Source organism: Somniosus microcephalus, chromosome 20 (genome assembly GCF_052327205.1).
Source record: "Somniosus microcephalus isolate GS21.2 chromosome 20, FLI_Smic_1.0, whole genome shotgun sequence".
Taxonomy (NCBI): Eukaryota; Metazoa; Chordata; class Chondrichthyes; order Squaliformes; family Somniosidae; genus Somniosus; species Somniosus microcephalus.
In genome coordinates, this window is record NC_141006.1 from 54,579,757 (window position 1) to 54,602,938 (window position 23,182).

The 23,182-nt window shown below is 49.4% G+C and overlaps 1 protein-coding gene across 1 annotated transcript in view; it reads right to left on the reverse strand.

Moving 5' to 3' along the window:
• Positions 1–7,894: 7,894 nt before the first annotated feature.
• The window catches only part of LOC147103276 (connector enhancer of kinase suppressor of ras 1-like), a 99,035-nt gene continuing 83,747 nt past the window's right edge, over positions 7,895–23,182 (reverse strand). Inside the window, exons 14-21 of the mRNA XM_085962739.1 lie at positions 22,734–22,906; positions 21,055–21,128; positions 19,962–20,033; positions 19,485–19,555; positions 16,840–16,919; positions 15,238–15,379; positions 12,206–12,393; positions 7,895–12,103 (exon numbers count right to left, since the gene is read on the reverse strand). Coding sequence (XP_085818865.1) covers positions 11,723–12,103; positions 12,206–12,393; positions 15,238–15,379; positions 16,840–16,919; positions 19,485–19,555; positions 19,962–20,033; positions 21,055–21,128; positions 22,734–22,906 — 1,181 coding nt within the window. The 3' untranslated portion in view covers positions 7,895–11,722. The remainder of the gene's footprint in view (positions 12,104–12,205; positions 12,394–15,237; positions 15,380–16,839; positions 16,920–19,484; positions 19,556–19,961; positions 20,034–21,054; positions 21,129–22,733; positions 22,907–23,182) is intronic.

Sequence of the window (23,182 nt, forward strand, 5' to 3'; positions counted from 1 at the left end):
ATCGGGAGAGGGAGAGAGATCGGGAGCGTGAGAGAGAGAGAGATCGGGAGCGTGAGAGAGAGAGAGATCGGGAGCGTGAGAGAGAGAGCGAGAGAGAGAGATCGGGAGCGTGAGAGAGAGAGAGATCGGGAGAGAGAGAGAGAGATCGGGAGCGTGAGAGAGAGATCGGGAGTGTGAGAGAGAGAGAGAGATCGGGAGTGTGAGAGAGAGAGATCTCGGGAGTGTGAGAGAGAGAGAGGGAGTGTGAGAGAGAGAGAGAGAGAGAGAGAGAGATCGGGAGCGTGAGAGAGAGAGATCGGGAGCGTGAGAGAGAGAGAGAGATCGGGAGCGTGAGAGAGAGAGAGATCGGGAGCGTGAGAGAGAGAGAGAGAGAGAGATCGGGAGCGTGAGAGAGATCGGGAGCGTGAGAGAGAGAGAGATCGGGAGCGTGAGAGAGAGATCGGGAGCGTGAGAGAGAGAGAGAGAGAGAGAGATCGGGAGCGTGAGAGAGAGAGATCGGGAGCATGAGAGAGAGAGAGATCGGGAGCGTGAGAGAGAGATCGGGAGCATGAGAGAGAGAGAGAGATCGGGAGCGTGAGAGAGAGAGAGAGAGAGATCGGGAGCGTGAGAGAGAGAGAGATCGGGAGCGTGAGAGAGAGAGAGAGAGATCGGGAGCGTGAGAGAGAGAGAGAGAGAGAGATCGGGAGCGTGAGAGATAGAGATCGGGAGCGTGAGAGAGAGAGAGAGATCGGGAGCGTGAGAGAGAGAGAGATCGGGAGCGTGAGAGAGAGAGAGATCGGGAGCGTGAGAGAGAGAGAGATCGGGAGCGTGAGAGAGAGATCGGGAGCGTGAGAGAGAGATCGGGAGCGTGTGAGAGAGAGAGAGATCGGGAGCGTGAGAGAGAGAGAGATCGGGAGCGTGAGAGAGAGAGAGAGAGAGATCGGGAGCGTGAGAGAGAGAGATCGGGAGCGTGAGAGAGAGAGAGATCGGGAGCGTGAGAGAGAGAGAGATCGGGAGCGTGAGAGAGAGAGAGATCAGGAGCGTGAGAGAGAGAGAGAGATCGGGAGCGTGAGAGAGAGAGAGATCGGGAGCGTGAGAGAGAGAGAGAGATCGGGAGCGTGAGAGAGAGAGAGAGAGAGATCGGGAGCGTGAGAGAGAGAGAGAGAGAGAGATCGGGAGCGTGAGAGAGAGAGAGAGATCGGGAGCGTGAGAGAGAGAGAGAGAGAGATCGGGAGCGTGAGAGAGAGAGAGAGAGAGAGAGATCAGGAGCGTGAGAGAGAGAGATCGGGAGCGTGAGAGAGATCGGGAGCGTGAGAGAGAGAGAGAGATCGGGAGAGAGAGAGAGATCGGGAGCGTGAGAGAGAGATCGGGAGTGTGAGAGAGAGAGATCGGGAGTGTGAGAGAGAGAGAGAGAGAGAGATATCTCGGGAGTGTGAGAGAGAGAGAGGGAGTGTGAGAGAGAGAGAGAGATCGGGAGCGTGAGAGAGAGATCGGGAGCGTGAGAGAGAGAGAGAGAGATCGGGAGCGTGAGAGAGAGAGATCGGGAGCGTGAGAGAGATCGGGAGCGTGAGAGAGAGAGAGATCGGGAGCGTGAGAGAGAGAGAGAGAGAGAGAGAGATCGGGAGCGTGAGAGAGAGAGAGAGATCGGGAGAGGGAGAGAGATCGGGAGCGTGAGAGAGAGAGAGATCGGGAGCGTGAGAGAGAGAGAGATCGGGAGCGTGAGAGAGAGAGCGAGAGAGAGAGATCGGGAGCGTGAGAGAGAGAGAGATCGGGAGAGAGAGAGATCGGGAGCGTGAGAGAGAGATCGGGAGTGTGAGAGAGAGAGAGAGATCGGGAGTGTGAGAGAGAGAGATCTCGGGAGTGTGAGAGAGAGAGAGGGAGTGTGAGAGAGAGAGAGAGAGAGAGAGATCGGGAGCGTGAGAGAGAGAGATCGGGAGCGTGAGAGAGAGAGAGAGATCGGGAGCGTGAGAGAGAGAGAGATCGGGAGCGTGAGAGAGAGAGAGAGAGAGAGATCGGGAGCGTGAGAGAGATCGGGAGCGTGAGAGAGAGAGAGATCGGGAGCGTGAGAGAGAGATCGGGAGCGTGAGAGAGAGAGAGAGAGAGAGAGATCGGGAGCGTGAGAGAGAGAGATCGGGAGCATGAGAGAGAGAGAGATCGGGAGCGTGAGAGAGAGATCGGGAGCATGAGAGAGAGATCGGGAGCGTGAGAGAGAGAGAGAGAGAGATCGGGAGCGTGAGAGAGAGAGAGATCGGGAGCGTGAGAGAGAGAGAGAGAGATCGGGAGCGTGAGAGAGAGAGAGAGAGAGAGATCGGGAGCGTGAGAGATAGAGATCGGGAGCGTGAGAGAGAGAGAGAGATCGGGAGCGTGAGAGAGAGAGAGATCGGGAGCGTGAGAGAGAGAGAGATCGGGAGCGTGAGAGAGAGAGAGATCGGGAGCGTGAGAGAGAGATCGGGAGCGTGAGAGAGAGATCGGGAGCGTGTGAGAGAGAGAGAGATCGGGAGCGTGAGAGAGAGAGAGATCGGGAGCGTGAGAGAGAGAGAGAGAGAGATCGGGAGCGTGAGAGAGAGAGAGAGAGATCGGGAGCGTGAGAGAGAGAGAGATCGGGAGCGTGAGAGAGAGAGAGATCGGGAGCGTGAGAGAGAGAGAGAGATCAGGAGCGTGAGAGAGAGAGAGAGAGAGAGATCGGGAGCGTGAGAGAGAGAGAGATCGGGAGCGTGAGAGAGAGAGAGAGATCGGGAGCGTGAGAGAGAGAGAGAGAGAGATCGGGAGCGTGAGAGAGAGAGAGAGAGAGATCGGGAGCGTGAGAGAGAGAGAGAGATCGGGAGCGTGAGAGAGAGAGAGAGAGATCGGGAGCGTGAGAGAGAGAGAGAGAGAGAGAGATCAGGAGCGTGAGAGAGAGAGATCGGGAGCGTGAGAGAGATCGGGAGCGTGAGAGAGAGAGAGAGATCGGGAGAGAGAGAGAGATCGGGAGCGTGAGAGAGAGATCGGGAGTGTGAGAGAGAGAGATCGGGAGTGTGAGAGAGAGAGAGAGAGAGAGATATCTCGGGAGTGTGAGAGAGAGAGAGGGAGTGTGAGAGAGAGAGAGAGATCGGGAGCGTGAGAGAGAGATCGGGAGCGTGAGAGAGAGATCGGGAGCGTGAGAGAGAGAGATCGGGAGCGTGAGAGAGATCGGGAGCGTGAGAGAGAGAGAGATCGGGAGCGTGAGAGAGAGAGATCGGGAGCGTGAGAGAGAGAGAGAGATCGGGAGCGTGAGAGAGAGAGATCGGGAGCGTGAGAGAGAGATCGGGAGCGTGAGAGAGATCGGGAGTGTGAGAGAGAGAGAGAGAGAGATCGGGAGTGTGAGAGAGAGAGAGAGAGAGATCTCGGGAGTGTGAGAGAGAGAGGGAGTGAGAGAGAGAGAGAGAGAGATCGGGAGCGTGAGAGAGAGAGATCGGGAGCGTGAGAGAGAGAGAGATCGGGAGCGTGAGAGAGAGAGAGAGAGAGATCGGGAGCGTGAGAGAGATCGGGAGCGTGAGAGAGAGAGAGATCGGGAGCGTGAGAGAGAGAGAGAGAGAGATCGGGAGCGTGAGAGAGAGAGAGAGAGATCGGGAGCGTGAGAGAGAGAGAGATCGGGAGCGTGAGAGAGAGAGAGATTGGGAGCGTGAGAGAGAGAGATTGGGAGCGTGAGAGAGATTGGGAGCGTGAGAGATTGGGAGCGTGAGAGAGAGAGAGATTGGGAGCGTGAGAGAGAGATTGGGAGTGAGAGAGACTGGGCCGCCGCGGCCACTCACCTGATGGCTTTGGGTCGGGCTCTGGGGCGGGGCTGTTGACGCCGCGGGGAGGTTTTGTGCGTGGCAGCTCCCGGCACGGCCCGCCGCAGCCGGTAACCTGGTGGCTTTGGGTCGGGCTCTGGGGCGGGGCTGTTGACGCCGCGGGGAGGTTTTGTGCGCGGCAGCTCCCGGCACGGCCCGCCGCGGCCGGTGGCTTTGGGTCGGGCTCTGGGGCGGGGCTGTTTACGCCGTGGGGAAGTTTTGTGCGTGGCAGCTCCCGGCACGGCCCGCCGCAGCCGGTGACCTGGTGGCTTTGGGTCGGGCTCTGGGACGGGGCTGTTTACGCCGCGGGGAAGATTTGTGCGCGGCGGCTCCCGGCACGGCCCGCAACTCAAGGCCCAGGCTTCCCGGGCTGCTAGGCCGCGCCCGGCGCCGGCACAGCCGCTCGAAATGGCCGTCAAAGTAGGCGAGCCTCCGGGCGAAGGGCAGGGGATCACTTCATTTCCTACTGTTGCTAAATACAATTTAAAACTCAAATAAATTGCTATTTTCCTTGGTTCCCTAACACACAGAAAGTGTGGGGGGAAAAATCGTGAAGAATCAAGATGGCGGCCACTCACCTCGGTTCAGAACGATAAGGCCCGCCCACACACGCACCGATTGGTCAACCGTCAGGTCACTGAACTGTAGGATTGGTCAATCGTCAAGTCACTCAACACTCAACTGTAGGATGGCCCGCCTGCACACGCAATGAACCCGCCCCCGTGACTCAGCGATTGGTCAACTGTCAGGCCGCTCGACCGCACGATTGGTCAACCTTCACGTCACTCAATGCAAATGAGCGGAACATTTCCCATTTAATGAGCGGAATTTTGAACGATTTTTGTCTGACGGAAAAGTAAATACGCCTATGACCGGTCCGTAATCGTAAGCTTTCTTTTGATGTGACGCGCGTGTAGGTACGCTCTCTAACTTTCGAACGTATAGAGAACGGACAGACAGACTGACAGACAGACAGACAGACGAGGTCTTTTTATAGATATAGATAGATGTAGAAAGAAAGCTGATTATTCCAGTTAAAATCACAGAATTGTAAAGGGTGAGAAGAAATTCACACAATTCAGATTTTAAATCTTTGTGTTGGTTGCAAATTACCTCGACAAATTCATTCTCAGGATGAGGGTGTCACTGGCAAGGCCTGCATTTATTGCCCATCCCTAGTTGCCCTTGAGAAAGTGGTGGTGAACTGCCTTCTTGATCTGCTGCAGTCCGTGTGGTGAAGGTACTCCCATAGTGCTGTTAGGGAGGGAGTTCCAGGATTTTGACCCAGTGACAATGAAGGAACGGCTGATATATGTCCAAGTTGGGTTGGTGTGTGACTTGGAGGTGATGGTATTACCATGGACCTGTTGCCTTTGTCCTAGGTGGTGGAGGTCACGGGTTTGGGAGGTGCTGCCAAAGAAGCTTTGGCAAGTTGCTGCAGTGCATCCTGTAGATGGTACACACTGCAGCCACGGTACGCTGGTGGTGGATGGGGTGAATATTTAGCCTAGTAAGTGAGTTGCTGATCAAGCGGACTGATTTGTCCTGGATGGTGTCGAGCTTCTTGAGTGTTGCTGCAGCTGCACCCATCCAGGCAAGTGGAGAGTATTCCATCACACTTCGCTACAATACAACAGTGAATATCCTTCAAAAGCACTCAATTGGCTGTAAAGTGCTTTGGGACGTCCTGATGTGAAAGGCAGTATATAAATGTAAGTTCTTTTCATTCCTGGCTTGTGCTTTGTAATTGGAAGTGGGTTTAGTGTATCAGGAGGGGAGCCACTCTCCACAGAATACCCAACCTCTGACCCACCCTACCTGCAGACTTTCAAGATCCCCAGGCATGTCCTGTCAACAACACATCATCTGCAAAAAGAAACACCACAGAAATGTCTGGAATACTCTGAGACTCTCCCTTCCAGTACTATCTAAAACATTGAAGACAACTTCAAACTGTATAGACGGCAACAGACAACATTGCCTCACTTTTTTTTGAAGAGAGGAACTCAGGAAGTCTTCCATTGATTTCCTGGATCTGGAGCAAACATCCTGTCTAAAATCAAAGATTTTGGCGATGTACTCCTGGAGCTTCAGGTGTTTTCATGAGGACTGCATAAGGCACACAGGACGCTAGGTTGAAAAACTACTTAAAAATCAATCGCAACATTTAATTTATATGATCACTCCTGTTTGTTTTAAGCACATGTTTCGTTGACTGTTTCACCTTTGTTAGGATGTGGACTGTTGCAGCAAGATGGAACATAGAAACATAGAAGATAGGAGCAGGAGTAGGCCCTTCGAGCCTGCTCCGCCATTCAATGAGATCATGGCTGATCATCCAAATTCAGTACCCTGTCCCTGCCTTCTCCCCATATCCCTTGATCCCTTTACCCTTAAGAAATATATCCAACTCTTTCTTGAATATATTTAATGAACTGGCCTCCACTCTGGGTGAAGAAATTCCTCCTCATTTCAGTCCTAAATGGCTTACCCCTTATCCTTAGACTATGACCCCTGGTTCTGGACTCCCCGGCCATCATAAACATCCTTCCTGCATCTAGTCTGTCCAGGCCTGACAGAATTTTATAGGTTTCGATGAGATCCCCTCTCAATCTTCTATACTCCAGTGAGTATAAGCCCAATCGACACAATCTCTCCTCATATGTCATTCCTGCCATCCCAGGTATCAGCCTGGTAAATCTTCGCTGCACTCCTTCCATGGCAAGAACGTCCTTCCTCAGGTAAGGCGACCAAAACTGCACACAATACTCAAGGTGCGGTCTCACCAAGGCCCTGTACAACTGTAGCAAGACATCCTTGTTCCTGTACTCGAACCCTCTTGCTATGAAGGCCAACATACCATTTGCCTTCTTAACCGCCTGCTGCACCTGCATGCTTACCTTCAGCGACTGGTGCACAAGAACACCCAGGTCTCTTTGCACTTCCCCTTCTCCCAATCTCCCATTTCCCTTGATTACTGCTGGTGGTTTTAAGAATAATTAAAAAACTTGGAAACTTGCTAGGGGAACATTGCATTCTAGAGCCAAGATCCAGACATTGACCACAATGGGAGTGACATTATTGGGTGAGAATGTGGAAGATAGACTACAGATTTTGCTGATACAGCTGGCTGTTGTCATAATCTACCAGCTCTTTTACCTAGTGCAGCTGTTCTCAATCCACCAATGGTACCTGGGCACATTCGCTGGGTAACTGAGTGGTTGCTGCCACTTGCAGCAGCTGAACCTTTAATTGAAATGGTGAATATTTTCATTATTATGTAAAAAATCTGGCTGTGGTTTCCCAAATTTTTAAACACTATTAGTCAATTTGCACACAGTGAGGTACCACAAACAGCAATGTGATGATAACCAGATAATCTGTTTATTTAATAATGTTGGGTGAGGGATAAATATTGGCCAGGACACTGGGGACAACGCCCCTGCTCTTCTTCGAAGTAGCTATGGGATCTTTTATGTCCATCAGAGGGGGCAGACAGGGTCTTGGCTTAATGTCTCATCTGAAAGATGGTACCTACGACAGTGCAGCACTCTCATAGTACTTCACTGGGAGTATCAGCCTAGATTACGTGCTCAGTGCATGACCTTCTGACTCCGAGGCGAGAGTGCTACCCATTGAGCCACAGCTATCCCCTGCCTTCCCTGTTTGGCGAGGGTGGTACTCTTTATTCAGCAGGCCACGCCATTTGCTCATCCATGAGGAAAGGGGCTGGAATGATGAGTTATCAGGCACCACTTACATTTTTTTTTAAAAGGCAAGATTGCTGAAAGATGCAATTTATGCAGCCTCTTTCAGAGGAAAGGATACACACTTCCTTAAAGAATTACGGCACACCTGGATCAGAAGGAGGCCGGATACTGGCCATGGGAATCTGAAACTAATATCGCTCTGAATCCCCTGAGTCAGTCTGGTGGAACTGAAGGTAACTAGCTGCCCTCGGCTCACGCTGACTGTGTGCTACTGGTGCACACTTGACAGTCTGATGTATGTGAATGGAATGAGTCCAGCTTATGTATTTACTGTATTACACACTTCAGTGCTCAATCTACCGAAACAGAAAGCTCAGCCCCCTTAACCACCTGAGAACTAGAAACAAGCACGAGTTTGTAATATTTGGGTTTATTAAAAGAATGTAAAATAAACACTCCATCATTTGAAATTGTATTTTCCAATATCAATCACCCACATAAAGTGAAAAGTGTTTTAGAAGCTTGTTAGTGATATGGGTGATGCTGCATTTATTGTCCATACCTAATTGTCCTGAAAAGATGGCTTGCTGGGCCACTTCAGAGGGCATTAAGAATCAACCTGCAGTGTGGGCATCTGGGCTGGAAAAGGCAAGATCCCTTCCCTGAACTCGTTTGGCTGCCAGATTTATTGAGGGCAATTTCACAATTTGTCATGTTAAGGTTTTGATCGCTCAAGCTCTGGATACCATGACCATTATACCACTATACCCTGTGCAGTGTATCTGTGGCTGTTGGAGTGAGGAGTCAGCCAGTCACTAGCCTCCACTACCCTCCAAATCCTTTTTCATTTGGGTATAATGGTCACTTTAAAGCAAATCAAATTTGTTTGAATGAAAGAACAAGTACTTAAAACAAAGTAACAGTTTAGAATTGATACTGTGGAATAATTACAATTTCAGAGAGAAAATGAGTTTTGATTCACTGATGAATGGAATGCTACTGTAACACTTTGATTAATTTGCTGTGGAGAGGAGACACCCAAGATCCCTGATGAAAGTTCACATGTAGCAGGAGAGGATCAAGCCTGGCTATGATCCCTCCTCCAACCATGGATAGCCCACCAACACTCAACAGTCCAGGCTGACCCTCGTGCACGTGGTGAAGCAGCAAGAGGCCAGCACTGCTGCCCATGAACCTGTGTGCGCTGTTCCCTTATGGATGAGGGAGGGAAAGAGAATGAAAAATTGGAGAATTAAACAGCAATGTCACTATAACAGAATATTTTCAGCATAAAGCTTCATGAAAATTTGAAGGTTCGAAATGATCCCTACTGAATGGAGGCAAAGTACTGCAGAGGTTAATATTTTCTGACAACTGTGGGAGTCACTGAGCCAAATGAATCTCCCCAGCATCTTTTAGCGGTACTGTACAGAAGTTCACGTCAACAAAACCAAAGCTCTCTTTTTGAGCCCCACATTCTTCCTCTCCATCAGTCTCCCTGGATGCCTTCTTGGGTGGAATCCAGTGGTGCAGAACTTCAGTGTCTTGTGTGACCTGACACTGAGCTTTTTACTCCAGCTCCAGTCCATCACCAAGACTATCTTCTACCTCCTGCACATTGCTTACTTAACCCCACATCACCTGAAACCCTAATCCATGCCTCATCACTGCGAGGATTGATTTCTCTGTACTCTCACCACTTTCATACCACCACTCTTTACAAACCCCAGCTAACCCCAACTCTGTGGCCCGTATACTCTCCCACACAAAGTCCCTCGCACTCCCACCCAATCCTCACCAAACTGCACTGTGCCTGAATCAATCAGTCCTTGTTTCCAAATTCCTGCATAACATCGTTCCACCCTACCTGAATCATCATCTTCGGATACATGTTCCACCCACCCCCTCTGCTCCTGGACTACTGTTTCCATCACATCATTCTTTCACTCTCTTGATTTTTCCACCAAAACTACAATGGCTTGCTACCCCTCAGTTTCTGTCTTCAAATGTTTGCCTAGAACCTACATATTGGATAGTGCCTTCAGTCACTCCCACTCTGAACTTCTTCACTTCCTGTTCGGTGTCCACTGCTTCCCTTGTAACGCTCCAAGCGGTTACCCAAGTAACGCTATATATAGGCAGTTATTACTAATGGTTATAAATAATCCTTTATATACTCAAAACTCAAAATAAACATTTCTATTTATTTTGTGATTCACTGTTGTATTTATTGGGATTAAACGAGCCACATTTTTTTTTACACGGAGAAACCAAGGTGCAGAGGTCACCAAGGTTGAAAAAAGTAGGAGAAAAGATGCAGCTTCCACATAGCTCAGAGGTAAGTCTCCATCTCGGAGCCATACAGCTCAGAAAGGACCTCTTTTCCATCCCTGTCCTGAGCTGTTAGCTGGTCTCAGTTGCTATAGCTTTAAGGATGCTACAGTTGGCCTCAGCACCCTGCATTAAGAGAGGAAAATCAGCCAGGGTTTCTGCTCCTAATCACAATCCAGCAGTCTGTACTGGAACTGCACACGTGGTTCCCAGGTGAATGTACAATCAGGCTTGATTACGATATTCTCCGCAGTCAGATAGCCTACTGGCACTCCAGACACACAAGTGAACATTGGCCATTTTGGCGAGGTATCAGAAGGTGACTACTTCCTGTGGAAGTGTACCCTGGTGAGGGAATCACTGCCTTGGGCGGGGAACAGAAGAAAACCTTGAGCTTTGAATGCCTGAAGATTGTAGGAAGGAGGACTTGTGCAAAGGACTTTTGCTTCTGGTTACACAGGGACATGAAAAGCTGCTTACCTGCAAGGGATGGTTACTGCCTCCTACACACACCCACAATCAATCAATCACTCACACGCACACCATCACTCACACACCAATTGTGAAACCCAAAGTAATTTTCCTAAAGCCAAATCCTTTGTGGGTTTGCAACAGGTTTGGGAATATCTAATCCACTCTCTGTTTTCTCAGCTGACTGTTTCTACATGATCTAAAGCTAGCAGCAACATTACATTCACAAAAGGGAAATAATCCAACAAGATTCACGTGTTCAGGGAAGACTGGCAAACAAGAGAGTTCGCAGTCCCAAGCCAGCTCTCATGTTCTTTGGTAGATTCTTCAGCAACAGAGATGTACAGAACTCGGGTGAATGCCACTTGATTGAAAACATCAGCACGTGTTCAAACCTATAAACACAAGCAGTCATCTGATTCAGGATTACTACACTGGCAAGCTGCACAAGAAAGTATTTAACTGCCATTGCACACAAATGGATCACCCACGCCAGGTAAATATTGATCAGGTTATTGAGAAACCCAGGTGAAGCCTAGAGCCCACCATGCATGATACCATCCTGGTTGAAGACAGTAGGAGACGAGATGAGGTAAATGACGCCAAGCTTGGGTTTTATAAGCCTGTAGATTGTAGGAGAAAGGGAAGACTGAGTGAGAGGAAGCGTTCAACAACTTTGAGGTCCTGGGAAAGAATGAGTTTGGGTAGGAGATGGTACGATGAGTCTTGATGCAGAGAGTGTGTGGGATGGAGTAAAATGAAGAGAGTAAAGTTCAAGAGACTGTACACTGTTCCACTGCAATTGAACAGTTACATCTCTCGCTCTGAAACTAAGTGTACAACTGTGACCACACGAGGCCAGTGTGTGCTCCTAGTCTTTTGTTCAGGGCACTACCGTACAGCACACACATACAGTGAATAGTCCACATTGTAAAAAGGGAAAAAGATGTCTGTCAAATCTCCATGGTGATGGATCTTTTTGTACTTGTGTGCTTTTTGGATTACATTCCAGGGTTAACCGATTGATTTTGTTAACATGTCTGGTATCATATTATACCATTGTAAACATTTAAAATGCTTGAATTCTTTATAGAAATTCTACATAACGGCATAACTCCAATATACTGCTGCTTTTTCCTTACTATCCAGTTTGATTAATTTTGTTGGAAGAATTATTTTTAAAACCAGGTTATATTTCTTTTAAATGTAAAGCACTGAAACTATTTGCCGTGGAAAGAGTCCTGGAGATTGACAAATTCGTTCACTAGGGACAATGTCTTCTGAATAAACAGTGCCCAGCTCCAAGCTCCAACTCATACTTTGGGGTTCATTCAGTGGCTCTTTTCTCATTGCACTGATTTGTCCTCAGGGCTGCCATGGCTCAGATCTGGAACTGCTGGATGATTCGGGACAGCCCCGTGTCCCATCTGTGCCCGAGTCCTATTGTGAATTCAGCCCTTCCCCACAGTCGTATTCTCCGATTCCCAATTGCACAGAGGCACTATTAGACCAGACTCCTCTTCTCTCCAGCTCTAAATCTAATGTGGAGGCTGAGCTTTCTGCTGATATCTGCCCCATATCAAACCAAGATAGAGGATTCTCTGTGGCCCCAAGTCCCATTTCAGTCAGAAATGAAGTTCCTGGTTCAGGAGCTGACTGAAGCTCAGCTTTCTCTTCCCAGTCTTCATTTGCAAGCTGATGAACCTTCCGGATGTCTGCAAGGAGCTCCTGGTTTTCTTCTTTCCAAATTCGGAACTTCTCCGCTGTTAAATTGGGATCATCCAGGATCTTATTAATAGATTGCAAATCTATCATCTTGGCCTAAAAAAGTTCAAATAATGAGGGTCAGTGACTACAGAAACAAACTGTTCAAAATCACACAATGCAGACAAATCGCACAATGGTACTAATTGAACCACATGCCTTTAGTGTGCTCTGCAGCGCTCTCAGTTTGTGCGCTTTTTCGTTGATGATTGGATTCTTGTTTCGTCTGATGAACGACTGATGATAATCTTTTCGAAAGGATTGCTCCTTACCGATCAGTGACACGCCTTCCTGCTGCAAGACTTTTATTAACGTCTCCAGCTCATCATTAGAACTCTGACCGGGTTCTGAAAGAGTAGGACAGAAACATCAGTGAGCTCATGGCCCATGCCTTCCTTAGGCTATATTTGGCCAGTTAAAACTAAGGGGGTTTAAATTGGTCCGTAACAATTGGCTAGCTTATTCACGTAAAACTCCTGTGCCTTATTTTGATGCAATCAATAACCCATATATTTAAAATAATTAACAACTGCATGAAACTTGTACACGAATACATTTGATACCAACAAGGTTTATACCAGTCGTTACCAGAGGAAATCTAACTTCAATGTATCATGCAGGATATTTGACTGAAGGATATACATCCAGTGGAAGGCGTCACTGAAACACACACACGCACACATTGCCCCACCTTTCCCAAATCCCCTCTTTTTTTTTTGCTGACTAATATTGGAGTGCATTTCAATGGGTGGTGACCACTCAAGTGCCTCACCCAAGAGTCCATTCCCCATATGCAAGTCTAGACAATGATTGTCAGGAGACTATTCAACAATGGGGGAAGGATAATAACAGCTCAATGCAATCCCCTCCTCAGCCAGAGCACAATGTAGGTAAGAAGAGGAGGGGGCCAATGATAGATCTTTAGGAGGATACCAGAGGCAACAGTAAAGGGAAGGAAGAAAAGCTACTGCTGAGATGCTCTGGCTATGATTGGATAGATAACAATGGAACCAAGTGAGGGCAATCCCACTGATCTGGACAATGGTGCAGGATGTTTTTTCTTTAATTTATTCATTCACGGGATGTGGGCATCGCTGACAAGGCTAGCATTTATTGCCCATCCCTAATTACCCTTGAGAAGGTGGTGGTGAGCCCCTTCTTCAACTGCTGCAGTCCGTGCAGTGAAGGTACTCCCATAGTGCTGTTCGGGAGGGAGTTCCAGGATTTTGACCCGGCGACTATGAAGGAACAGCGATATATTTCCAAGTCAAGAAAATGTGTGACTTGGACAGTAACTTTGAGGTGGTGGTGTTCCCATGTGCCTGCTGCCCTTGTCCTTCTAGGTGGTAGGGATTACGGGTTTGGGAGGTGCTGTCAAAGAAGCCTTGGTAAGTTGCTGCCATGCATCTTGTAGATGGTACACACTGCAGCCACGTTGCGCCGATGGTGGAGGGAGTGAATGTTTAAAGTGGTGGATGGGTTGCCGAAAAAGCGGGCTGCTTTGTCCTGGATTGTGTCGAGCTTCTTGAGTGTTGTTGGAGCTGCACTCATCCAGGCAAATGGAAAGTATTCCATCACACTCCTGACTTGTGCCTTGTAGATGGTGGAAAGGCTTTGGGGAGTCGGGAGGTGAGTCACTCACCACAGAATATCCAGCCTTTGACCTGCTCTTGTAGCCACAGTATTTATGTGGCTGGTCCAGTTAAGTTTCTGGTCAATGATGACCGCCCCCCCCCAGGATGTTGATGGTGGGGGATTAGACGATGGTAGTGCCGTTGAATGTCAAGAGGAGGTGGTTAGACTCTTGTTAGAGATGGTCATTGTCTGGCACTTGTGTGGCGCAAATGTTACTTGCCATGTATCAGCCCAAGCCTGGATGTTGTCCAGGTCCTACTGCATGCAGGCATGGACTGCTTCATTATCTGAGGAATTGCAATCATCAGCGAACATCCCCACTTCTGACCTTATGATGGAGGGAAGGTCATTGACGAAGCAGCTAAAGATGGTTGGACCTAGGACACTGCCCCGAGAAACTCCTGCAGCGATGTCTTGGAGCTGAGATGATTGATCTCCAACAACCACAACCATCTTACTTTATGCTAAGTATGACTCCAGCCAGTGGAGAGTTTTCCCCTGATCAACATTTAACTTCACTAGGGCTCCTTGATGCCACACTTGGTCAACTGCTGCCTTGATGTCAAGGACAGTCACTCACCTCACCTCTAGAATTCAGCTCTTTTATCCATACTTGGACCAAGGCTATAATGAGGTCTGGAGCCGAGTGGCCTGGCAGAACCCAAACTGAGCATTAATGAGCAGATTATTGGTGAGTAAGTGTTGCTCGATAGCATTGTTAACGTTATCTTCCATCACTCTGCTGATGATTGAGATTGGGCTGATGAGGCGGTAATTGGCTGGATTGGTTTTCTCCTACTTTTTGTGGAGAGGACATAATTCGACACTTTGTTGGATAGATGCCGGTGTTGTAACTGTACTGGAACAGCTTGGCTAGAGGCTGGTGTTGTCAATTGGGATACGGGAGCAGTGGCACTGACCCTGGGGTACGGAGAGCAAGAAAGGAGGAAGGAAGGAATTGACTGATGGGAAATGGAAAATGCTTAATCCATCAGCAATAATTTCCCTAGAGTAGGGGGGGACTGAAGGCAGTGGCACGGACCCTGGGGTACGGAGGCCGGGGTGGGGGTGGAGGGAGAGAACGGGACAGTGGCACTGTCCCTGGGGGGTGGGGGGGCAGTGGCACGGGCCCTGGGGTATGGGGGTGGGGGTGGAGGGAGAGAACGGGACAGTGGCACTGTCCCTGGGGGGTGGGGGGGCAGCAGCACGGACCCTGGGGTATGGAGGCCGGGGTGGGGGTGAAGGGAGAGAATGGGACAGTGGCACGGACCCTGGGGGGTGGGGGGGCAGCACCACGGACCCTGGGGTACGGGGGCCGGGGTGGGGGTGAAGGGAGAGAATGGGGCAGCGGCACGGACCCTGGGGTACGGGGGTGGGGGTGGAGGGAGAGAATGGGACAGTGGCACTGACCGTGGAGTACAGGGGGCAGTGGCATGGACCCTGGGGTACGCAGTGTTAATGAACTCTTCTGGAGATTATCTTGAAAAGTGAGATTTCCATGAGGGACGGACTCTTATTTTCAGCAGCTGTTTGAGGATTTGTCTGATTGCTCTTACCTGGAATCGACTTCCCCTCCTTACTGGGGCTGGAAGGCCTGCTAAGGCGGCCGGTGTCTCCGCCATGTACAACTTGTCCATAGTTACCCGACGAATGTCTGAATCGTTCGATGGGTGAAAGGTCACTGCTCCCCTGTGCCTGCTGCAAACAAACAGGCAAGGTTCACACTGGACTAACAGATCACAGATTCACTACTGTTCTGGCTAAACACTCCTGGAGAAATGTCATTGCTGATGAATTAAGCATTTTCCATTTCCCATCAATCAATTCCTTCCTTCCACCCTCCCTTTCCTCCCCTACTCCCTCCCCTCCCCTACTCCCTCCCCCTCCCCCTCCAGAGCAGGGTCCTTAAAAAGGGACAGCCCAGGTTAGCAGCCAATTATGACAACCATGCTCCAGACCCCAAACTATCCACGAGCAATGCCACAGGAGACTCCCAGTACATTAAACCATTCAAAGCCCCTTTAATTAGATTACAGGAGCCTTGAGGGCACTGTGTATTACAGCCCCAGTGCACGGCCCACCCCAGGGCCTAGCATGGCGCTTCCCCCACTCAAGGCCAGTGAACTCCATGCTGTTTCACAATTATTTGCACGTTTACGATTGTAACATTATTAGTGTATATGCATCTCCCGATATCCCATAGCTAATTATCACAATCACCATACTGATCCACTAACAGGAATGAAGTTAAGGAACACACAGCCCTGGCTAGCATGGAAGGGACTCGGTAATAAATCCTTCTTACCACAGCACCCTCTAATAATTATCCACAAAGCATTGGGTGGGCAGTCAGCCAGGGTTCCTTTTCCTCACTGGTATCCAGTGACTAATGTTGGGATTTCCCCATGTGCAGACATCAGGCAAGGACAGGATATTAGGCCCGTGGTTGAATATCCTCTCAACACTGACTGTCTATGCTCACACATGAAGATTGATTACACGAATGAGGTCTTGGCACCCGCAGAACAGTACCCCAGAAAGGAATAAGCCCCTTCAGGAGAGGAGGGGGAAACTGGGGGGAGGGAGAAAAGGGGGAGAAAACCATGATTCTCCCCGTGTTTGCGTGGGTTTCCTCCGGGTGCTCCGGTTTCCTCCCACAGTCCAAAGATGTGCGGGTTAGGTTGATTGGCCATGATAAAAAAAAAATTGGCCCTTAGTGTTAGGGGGGATTAAATACGTGGGGTTACGGGGATAGGGCTTGGGTGGGATGGCTGTCGGTGTAGGGACCGGGTGCTAGGGTTTGGATGATCAGCCATGATCTCGTTGAATGGCGGAGCAGGCTCGAAGGGCCAAATGGCCTACTCCTGCTCCTAGTTTCTATGTTTCTATGTACTGATGGACCAGATCAGTATGAAGCTGAATTTCATACCGCAGAGAGTGGATTATATTGGATTTCACACTTACACCAGGTGTTCCCTAAAGGCATTGCTGGCCCCCACACCAGCTCTCCTCCCCAGCACCCTTTAAAATCACTGCCAGGTTACTGCATCAGTTGATACAAGCCCTGGCCCTCTCCCTCTCCCAGTTTTTACTAAAAGCCTGTTGATTGGTTTTTATTTTGCCTGTTCTCTTTTCATTCTAACTCTGACAGTACTTACGAGGTAGGATTTAGATCGGGGAGCACAAGGCATTTCTGGAGAATCGTCACATTCTTCGGTCTCCGTCTCACTCCAGCAGTCTGCAGTGGGACAGTATTCGGTTTTAACAGAAGCAAAGTCAAACACAGAACAGCATTATGTCACTTTTTAAACAAAAGCTTGGGACGCAAGGTACAGCTGCACTCAACAACATGGATGGATTTACATCCCCCTCCAGTGGCAGGAATATGTATTACAGCAAAGAAAATACATTTGGGGACATTAAGCTGATGCAAACCTACCTAAAATAAAAGATCGATTCAAAAATGGTCAACCAGCCTCGATGGCTTAGGGAGTATATCAATGAGTAGGTGACCAGATAGACCAGGTAGGTGCTGAATTACCCGATCCCAGCTGGGGCACTGGTTGGGCAAGGACAGGATTTGGCTGCGCTGTGATGCCCTCCCCAATCCAATAGGCTCCCACGCTCACTGTTTTGGCTCACATATGAAGAATGGCCACTTGAGTGAGGTACTGGAGAGTGTCCAATGCATGTGGAACCTGTATCCCACAAGAGTCAGTATCTTCAGGAGAGAAGGGGAAGAGAACAGTACAAAAACAAATTTATATCCTATGGGGGAAAAATTCAGTATTGCCCCGTTTGGGGCGCCATTATTGGCCGGGCGCAAAGTTTAGCGCCTGGCGCTAATTATCGCCTCCGATGGCAAACTTGGCTTTTATCGCCCCTGCAGGTGATTGGAGCGCTAAATCAGGCGCTTCACACCTGTCTTAAGGCGCAAAGGCCGAAGAGCGAGGCGCTACCTCAGAGCACTGGCGAAGCAAGGAAGGGCAAATCAAAAAGAACCTACAAAGTGCTGCTCAGTACCCAAAACTCCTTCACACAGCGTTGAATCTCTCCAGAAGTCTCTCTCTCAGAATGCGTGGTGCAAAAATGTCAGACAAAAAAAGGCAGGAAGCGGTCGCCTTTAAATAGCACTCCCCCAGTCCCTTTCTGACTGCAAAACGCTCCCCTCAACCTGTCGTTGCTAGCGGCAGGCAGTAAGGCAGGGGGTGCCACTCAATATCCGGTCCGGGGCGCTAACGGGGCGTTGCGCATTCGACTGACGTCACGATCTGCCGGCGCAGGAGATCGTGGCGGTAGTGTTTAGCGCCACCGCAAAATGTCTGGTTAATTTTGCGAGCGGCGCAAACATCGCCGCGCCCGGGCGCTAGTTGCTTTGCGCCCCAATTAGCGCCCTCTTAAGGCGCTAACGGGAGGTGCATACAACTGAATTTTTCCCCCTATGAATTAAATGAAATGCAATGTTCTTGATTTTGAGGACACGATCTGCATCTGCTGTGTGATGTTATACTGTTTGATTAAGCACATCTAGAAAGGATCTCCAGTTTCAGCTTGGCCCAGTGGTAGCACTCTCACCTCTGGATTAGAAAGTCATGGGTTCAAGTCGCTCTCCAGAGACTTGAGCACTTAATCTAAGTTGACACTCCAGTGCAGTGCTGAGGGAGTGCTGCACTGTTGGAGGTGTCATCTTTCAGATGAGAAATTAAGCGGAGGCCCCGTCTGCCCCCAAATGAATATTAAAATCCCATGGCACTATTGTTACCCTGGCCAACCCGTCACCTAACACCACCAAAAAGCAGATTATCTGTTTATGGGACTTTGGAACGTTTTACTATGTTAAAGGCGCTATATAAATCAAAGTTATGTGCAAATTGGCTGCAGCATTTGCCTATACTGTATAACAGTGATGGCCCTTCAACAGTAATCCATTGGTTGTAAAACGCTTTGGAATGTCCAACGGCTATTCCCCGCGCAGCTTTCTGGACCTCCTGCGCAACAGGATCACTGGCTTTTCAATGCGAAAAACCGCTCAGGGGCGGTGTTTTGAACGGGAACATTGTCCAGCGGTACTATATAAATGCAAGTTCTTTCAATATTCTTTGTTACTTCCCAATGCAATTTCCTTCTCTGCTAAAGGTGCTGATTCTCGCTAGGTACAGTCCACAGGCAGTCTTCACATCTGTGGATGGAGGCTTCACAGCCAATCACAACCCTCTCCTCCACTGACAGCCACTGGACTTTCCAGCAGGGATCACTGGACAGGAGTGGAAGTGCTGGCCTTTCTCCCGCACCGCCCCCCCCCCCCCCCACCCCTAATACAAAGGCTCTGAGGCTAATTGCAGCACCCATTTTGAGATCCACGAACTCTGCACAGACTAAAAATGGAATGTGGGACCTTGTGCTCTGTGTTTCAGTACCAAACGGAGCAGTGCTGGTATTCCCTGAGACACGAGGGGAGCTCACACTGCATTCAGGACAGACTCGCAATGCCACTGTTTATAGGTTACAATCTGTTAAGCCGCAATTTGAATATTTGTAATTGAACTGTTTCCTCATTACTCTGTTTACAGCACACACTCAGCGGTGAACCCCAGCACGTTATCAGTTATAAATTCAATTAGGTTGCCTTTTCCAATGGGTACTTGCTTCTCAGATGGAGCAGTATCTGAGTGCGTAAGTGAAGGGTGTGCAGCTGGTGCCTGGCCCTGGTTCCTGCGGCATTCAATGCCACACACACTATAATTCTGTTTATTCAGAGTTGGAGCAGGAGCTCTCCGGAAGTTGTTCCGCCCCGACTTCTTACCTTCCTCTTTGTTTTCAGAGGGTTTCTCGGTTTTGTATTTTTGGATGGCACTGATGAGGCTGTTAATCCACCTACAGAACAAGAAGAGAGTCAGAACCAGAGACACCGCGCACTGCACTGAGCAACAAGGACAGCGAGGGATGTGCCATCCCCGAAATACGGTGCGTTAGCACCAACAGGAGGGATCGTCTCCCAGGATACAGAGCAGAGAGAAGCCAGCTCCAGTCTCACGTTAAGTGGCAAAACATCCAGACAGCCTCGCATCAAGGGCAAAAACCCCAGGCTGCTTTACATCACTTTCCAGGAGAGGGAACTGGAGAACAGTTATTAATCAAACAGTCTATTCAATGTCGTTTCTTTTATACTGTATGTTACGTATTAGGAATTTGCAGGAACACCACTGCGGCTGTTTCAGAATCTTGAGTCAATATCCTATGTACACTTTGAGGCGAGACCTATAAATGAGCAGCTACTTACTTCCTCATTTCATCCACATTGTCTGCTGAAAAGACGAAAGACTTGTACTTCCGGTGACAAAGCTGGAACACACTGAAGAGAGCAAGGAGAAGACAGCATGACTAGAGGGTAAAACACACTGGATCATTCCCTATCCCCCACCCCCCAGGTGCCAGACGCCCTCGTGCGTCTCAGCCAAGTGACCTTTCTTTGTACGAGTCTGGACATAGAGTGCCAGATAGGATATTTATGCTTGGGACACAATCACATCGAGCCCACTCCTGTCCTGGAGAGGGTGCAAAGGGGATTGACCAGAATGATACCAGAAGTGAGGGACTTCAATTATGTGGAGAGACCAGAGAATCTGGGATTGTTCTCCTTAGAGCAGAGAAGGTTCAAGGGAGATTTAATAGAGGTAATCAAAATTACGAGGGGTTTTGATAGAGTAAATAGGGAGAAACTTTCCACAGGCAGGAGCATCAGTAACCAGAGGACACAGATTTAAGATAATTGGAAAAAATCCAGGGGGGAAATGAAGAGAAATCTTTTTATGCAGCGAGTTTTTAATGATCTGAAGTGCACTGCCTGAAAGGGCGGTGGATGCAGATTCAATAGTAACTTTCAAAAGCGAATTGTATACTTGAAAAGGAGAAATTTGCAGGACTATGGAGGAAGAGCAGAAGAGTGGGAGTAATTGCATAGCTTTCAAAGGAGCCAGCACAGGCACGATAGGTCAAATGGCGGCCTCCTGTGCTGTAAGATTCTCTGATGTATACACACACACTGTCCAGCAGGAGCCACTGCATGTGGATCAGTAGTTGTTCCCTCTTGTTGCTCTGTTTTCAGAGGTTTTTGGTGGGGACTGTACCCACCCCTCTACCCCACCCCAAAGTCATTCTGTTGCCCTTTTCCAGCTCTCACAAGTCACCTACCAATTGCGGCCAAGTCAACAGTCAGGCAGCCTGCTACCAGAGCTACTCTGAACTGGCACCAGTGCTGGGGGAGCATTATCCCTCCCATCACTGTCCTCTCACTAATTGGACAGCACCTCCCACAGCTCACATTTGGTCACGTACTCAGTATGAAGGGGCGGGGTGGGGTCTCAGATACTTACAATTTTCTCTTGTGCTCTCCAGCTGCCTCCACAGAGTACGACAACAATTTGATTAACCCCTCGGCTTTCTCGTCCTATCAGGAACCGCAAAAAGCAAGTTATTCAGCAAGAGAGAGATTCACAAAGGCACTAATTCACTCAGAGATCAGTTTCGTTCCCTTTTCAGTCCTACAGTTCAGACAGCAGCTCCTTTCTCCTGATCTTTTAAACATGCATCATCTCAACTTCTCACCCCATGCTGCCAGAACAAAGACTGTCCTCCAATCCAATCAAAACATTGCCCCCCCACCCCACCCATGCTCCAGCCAAAAAATTCACTCTTTCCCCCATAACAGCTAATTGAATGAACCTTCATAACCCAGACAGTTCTAGTCTGAGATGTAGCCAGTCAGTGAATAAAGGGGGAAAAACCAGAACGGCAAAACAAACACTCCAGTCAGGAGATATCAATAAACTCAGGTGGCAACGGTGTAGAGTACCGAACCACAAACAACGCCAGTGTATGAGACAGTTCCAGTCTCGGGTGTATCCAGTGTCCGCAGTGACCTCATGACCCCAGTCGTGCCGTGAGGGAGATACCGAGTGCAGGCTGAGAGATGGAGAGAGGATCAGCTGCCCTGGACCACTCTCACACTTCCTCTTGGCTGTGGGTACACTGGGAACCATCACCAGCCACGCTGATCACGGAGGCTCACAAGGGAGATGCTAAAAGTGATCAGCTGCAGCTACACTTGTCAAGTTATTCTTTTTTCACATTCACTTATTAGTGATTGTTGACTCTATTTCCTAATTTTATCCCAGACTCACTCCCTCCCAAACCAATGCTCGAGAGGAGATCTTAAGGTGACAACCCCGCCACAGTGTAAACACAGCTTCATCCAGAGCCTCCCACAGCCCGCAGATACAGTCTTGTTCACAGTCCCAGTTGCTGTAGATTTGAGCACACAGGCTCCGAGGACCCCTGTGGTGATTTAGGTTAGACAGATACATTCTGAACTGAGCCAGGTCCACTCCGCAAATAAGATATTCCTTTAAATGGACAGCAGCAGTGTTCAGGTCACAGCTGTAGTATGTAGGACTGGAGGTTAGAGGGGCAGCTTCTGGCACGATGGGCTCGATTGTAACTCCCAGGTGAGTCATGTGCCCCACTGGGAGTGGCAGCAGGTGAGCAGGGCTGATTTTAATGGCAGGGCCTCATTAACGTGCCTCTTGCCGACTTCCTGATCAAAAGGCCCAGAAATCTGGGACGAAGCAGTTGACCGCCCGTTACAATCGGGTGGTAGGAGGCCAGTGGTAGGGACTGGCAAGAATGGTCCCTGGCACAAAGTAAGTGTTGTAGGAGGGGAATCGCGATCGGGGGTGGAGTATGGAGCAGAGGAGGCCCACAGTTTCCTTCTGGGGCCTGGATGAGTGATTAAGAAAACTTACCTTGCTGGGTCTCGTCTGACCCTGGCTGCTGCTCCCTGTACCTCTTTCCTGGCTGGGAAGCCATTACTGCTCCCCCGCTCAGGCCTCAGGTTAGAATCTCCGATCGGGCCCCAATGACATGATCAGAACCAAACCTTGCCACCTGTAATTTAATTTCGGAATCGCTCTCCACTAGTCCCAGCATATGATAGATGAGGCCTACAGGGAGCCCCTCCCTCTCCCCCACCAGCTACGTGTTCTTGCACACTTACGTTCTCACTGTTGTACCAGTACAGGGTGGGCCCCTTCTGCACAAACCAGCAGCGCTTCCATTTCTGTGACATGAATCTAGAATGTTCTTTCTTCTTCCAGAGCCAGCCATAACACTCGCCCAAACCGAGGTCCCTACACGATATCCGTCTACGGCTCAACGCAGTCGCTACCCCTGTCACAGAGAAAAAATACAACATCAGGAATATCCCCAGGAGGAGATTAACCTAATGGATGGGACTTCATCTCCACGAGGACTGTGCGGTGGTCACTCCTACCAATATTGTTATGGACAGGTGCACCTGCGACAGGTAGATTGGTGAGGACGAGGTGAAGTAGGTTTTTCCCTTGTATTGATTCTCCCATCACCTGCCGCAAGCCCAGTCTAGCAGCAATGTCCTTCAGGACTTGGCTAGCTCGGTCAGTAGTGGTGCTATCAAGCCACTCTTGG